The sequence below is a fragment of the Neophocaena asiaeorientalis genome, unplaced genomic scaffold, assembly GCF_003031525.2.
Source record: "Neophocaena asiaeorientalis asiaeorientalis breed wild unplaced genomic scaffold, Neophocaena_asiaeorientalis_V1.1 scaffold137, whole genome shotgun sequence".
Classification (NCBI taxonomy): domain Eukaryota; kingdom Metazoa; phylum Chordata; class Mammalia; order Artiodactyla; family Phocoenidae; genus Neophocaena; species Neophocaena asiaeorientalis.
The window spans coordinates 68,668-71,657 of NW_020171804.1; the positions used below are offsets into that span (position 1 = coordinate 68,668).

The 2,990-nt window shown below is 63.1% G+C and overlaps 1 protein-coding gene across 1 annotated transcript in view; it reads left to right on the plus strand.

The window, feature by feature from the left end:
• AEBP1 (AE binding protein 1) overlaps nucleotides 1-2,990 on the plus strand; it is a 19,672-nt gene that overhangs the window by 10,343 nt on the left and 6,339 nt on the right. The window contains 4 exon segments of the mRNA XM_024742729.1: nucleotides 6-192; nucleotides 1,846-2,187; nucleotides 2,730-2,792; nucleotides 2,920-2,990. The exon segment at nucleotides 2,920-2,990 is cut by the window's right edge and continues 1 nt beyond it. Of these exon segments, the coding sequence (XP_024598497.1) occupies nucleotides 6-192; nucleotides 1,846-2,187; nucleotides 2,730-2,792; nucleotides 2,920-2,990 (663 nt within the window).

Sequence of the window (2,990 nt, forward strand, 5' to 3'; positions counted from 1 at the left end):
CTGGGGGGCGCCCGCAGACTGTGCTGACCGACGACGAGATCGAGGAGTTCCTCGAGGGCTTCCTGTCGGAGCTGGAGTCCGAGCCCCGGGAGGACGACGTGGAGGCCCCACCACCCCCTGAACCCACCCTTCCCGTCCGCAAAGCCCAGACAGGGGGCAAGCCGGGGGCGCGTCCGGGGGTGGCCGAAGAGGGTAAGAGCACCGGGTAGGGGTGGCCCTCGGTGTGATGGGGGGCCTCGGGGAGACCTCCACCTCAGGCTTGAATGGCGGGCCTCGGTGGTGTCTGGCCGAGGTCCAGTCTGCCCAGCATGAGGAATGGCTCTGTAAGGCACAAGAGAGCCCAGATATCTGGCGGGACACTGTGCCAGGCAGAGGTCAGTGCTGGCTTGGAGCCCTTTGGGTTTGGAGACGCATCCAGCAGGTCCACTGCCCGGTGGAACTGAGTCCTCCCAATCCGTCATGCACAGCCCCAAACCCCCAGAGGGACTAGACATGAACTAACTGGGGACTTTGCTGCCCCCTGCCCAGGTCAGTTTGAACGGGAACAGCCCTGCCGTCCTAATGGGGCCACTCAGTCTGATTGTGGCACACATTGGCCGTGCCCACACCACTGCCAGAGTCCCAGCCTCCAGCCTTCCCTGGGAAGGACCCCCAGCACCCTGCTGCCTGGCCTCCTACTCCAGGAGCACAGAGCCGGGGGGCGGGGGGCGTTGCAGAAGACCCTCGTCTCCACAAGGCCTCCAGAGGCACTGGGCAGTAGTCCTGGGTTATTGTGAAAATTAAACGAGGTGATGCATCACTAAAGCATTTAGCCTAGTGCCTCTTATATAATCAGTTGTCAATAAATCTTAGCTGTTTATTGTGACCTTCCGGAGGGTGGGCAAGGGTCTTGCTGATCTCTCTCCCAGGAGACTCCAGGGCACCATCCATCATTCCTGAGGTCAGCAGCTCCTCCCCTTCATCCCGCTCTAGATCTTTCCTGGCTCCTCCCTGGGACCCATCTCGGCCTCCCCCACCATTCCGGTCGAGATTGCTGTCCCGGCCTCTTGCACGCTGCTGTGGCAGCTCTGTTTCTCCTGTCTGCGTTTTGTAGATTTTCCAGTATTTCGGTCATGTGGCCCCCACTCCTCCATTACATTTTCAACAGCATTTGCTCAGGGGCCTGGAGGATTCCTATAGGCAGCCCTAGGCCCTGCCCCTGCTTCCTCCCTCCCCCAGACTCCGAGATGGGCGAGCAGCTGCAGTGCCCACCTATCCTATCTGTCCTCTGTGTGGCCTCAGGACCCCCTATGGTTATGGCTTCCAACCCACCCCAGCCTCCTTACCCCTGGATAGGGAATAGCCCATGAGTGTCGCTTTTCTTTGAAGCTTTTCTAGCTTCAGAGAGGCCCTGGGCCCATGCCCTTTACTTCGTGTGGCAGTTGGCAGGGATGAGACTGCCTCCCCCTTTAGACTGGGCACTCTCCCCAGGCCCGGATGGCTTAGTCACCCCTCTGCCCCTTCTGTGCCCAGCACAGAATAGTGGGCCCTGACTGGCCAAGGGGCTGTATGGTGAAAGAGGGGATTGTGAGGTGCTCCTCTGGAGGTTTCGGCAGATGGGAGGACGAGGGCCTACCCCCTGGGAAGCTGAGCTACCCAGGCCAAGGTGTGGTGGTGACGGAAAGCCAGTCCCAGCTCTGCCATGACTGCAAGTGGCTTCACCTCTCAGTTTCCCCCATCTGGGAAATGCAGGGCTAACAGCAGCCCCTCTGCCCAGGTTGTAGGCACCCTGCCGGGGGTGGGGGGGGCACATGGGGCATAGAGGGGGTTCTTCATTGATTTTACCTGAGTCTGCATCTTGAACAGCACCTCCAGGAAAAGCCAAAGACAAAGGGAAGAAAGGAAAGAAGGACAAAGGCCCCAAGGCGACCAAGCAGCCCCCGGAGTCGTCCTCCAGGCCGCCCAAGAAGCCCAAGGAGAAGCCACCCAAGGCCACCAAGAAGCCCAAGGAGAAGCCACCCAAGGCCACCAAGAAGCCCAAGGAAAAGCCACCCAAGGCCACCAAGAAGCCCAAGGAGAAGCCACCCAAGGCCAACAAGAGGCCTCTGGCTGGGAAGAAGGCCCCCATCCCAACCCCCTCCGAAAGCCCGAAGTGGCCACTGCCCCCAGTCGCCAGCCCCGGCCTCGAGGAGCTGCCCCAGGAGGGAGGTGAGTGCTGGCTCTTCTGAGACTGTGGGGCTCTGACCTGCTAGGCTGCAGGGAGAGGGGGCTGAGGGCGGGTCCCTGAGGCCCTGCCTCTCGCAGACCCTCAGAGCCCCCAGTCCGGGTGGGCGCTGCGGCCTCACTGTTGTCCCTCCCTCGGTGCCTCTCCTCCCCTGGGGAGGGAGTGCTTGGCAGCCTCGTGGGGGGGGGGGCTTGCTCTCCACCGTCCTGGGATCCGTCCCCTGGGCCCCATCCAGAGCCACCTGCCCACAGCGTCACTGGGCTCTGAGCCTGGAGGGTGCCTGCCTGCGGGGGCAGCTTTGCGGCAGGTCCTCTCAGACAGCAGGGCCTGGGCTCCCCAGAAAGCCGTCCAGCTCTCTGGCCCCCCGGAAATGCCAGCAGGGTGCTTAGAGCTAGAGCAGCCCAGGCCTCCCGGGAGTGAGCTGTTCAGGGGGTGTTGGCAGGGCCCGGGTCTCGTGGAGGCTCACAGTGCAGCCAGTGGTCAGGGCAGGCCTCCCGTCCACCTGCTCCTGGGCTTTGTGTTGCAGACGGGCCCCTGCCAGATCCCTGGCAGGGCCCAGCAGGAGAGACCGACGTGGAGCGCCAGCCTGGTGAGTGGGCGCCGGCCACCTGGCCTCAGGGCACCAACCGCCCTGGCTTGCTGGGTCTCCGGGGTGGGCCGGGGTGGCAGCGTCGGGGAGTGCCTTCGATGAGGCGGCCACACGCGCTCTCCCTCAGAGCCGGAGGAGGAGACGGAGCAGCCCACGCTGGACTACAACGACCAGATAGAGCGGGAGGACTACGAAGAC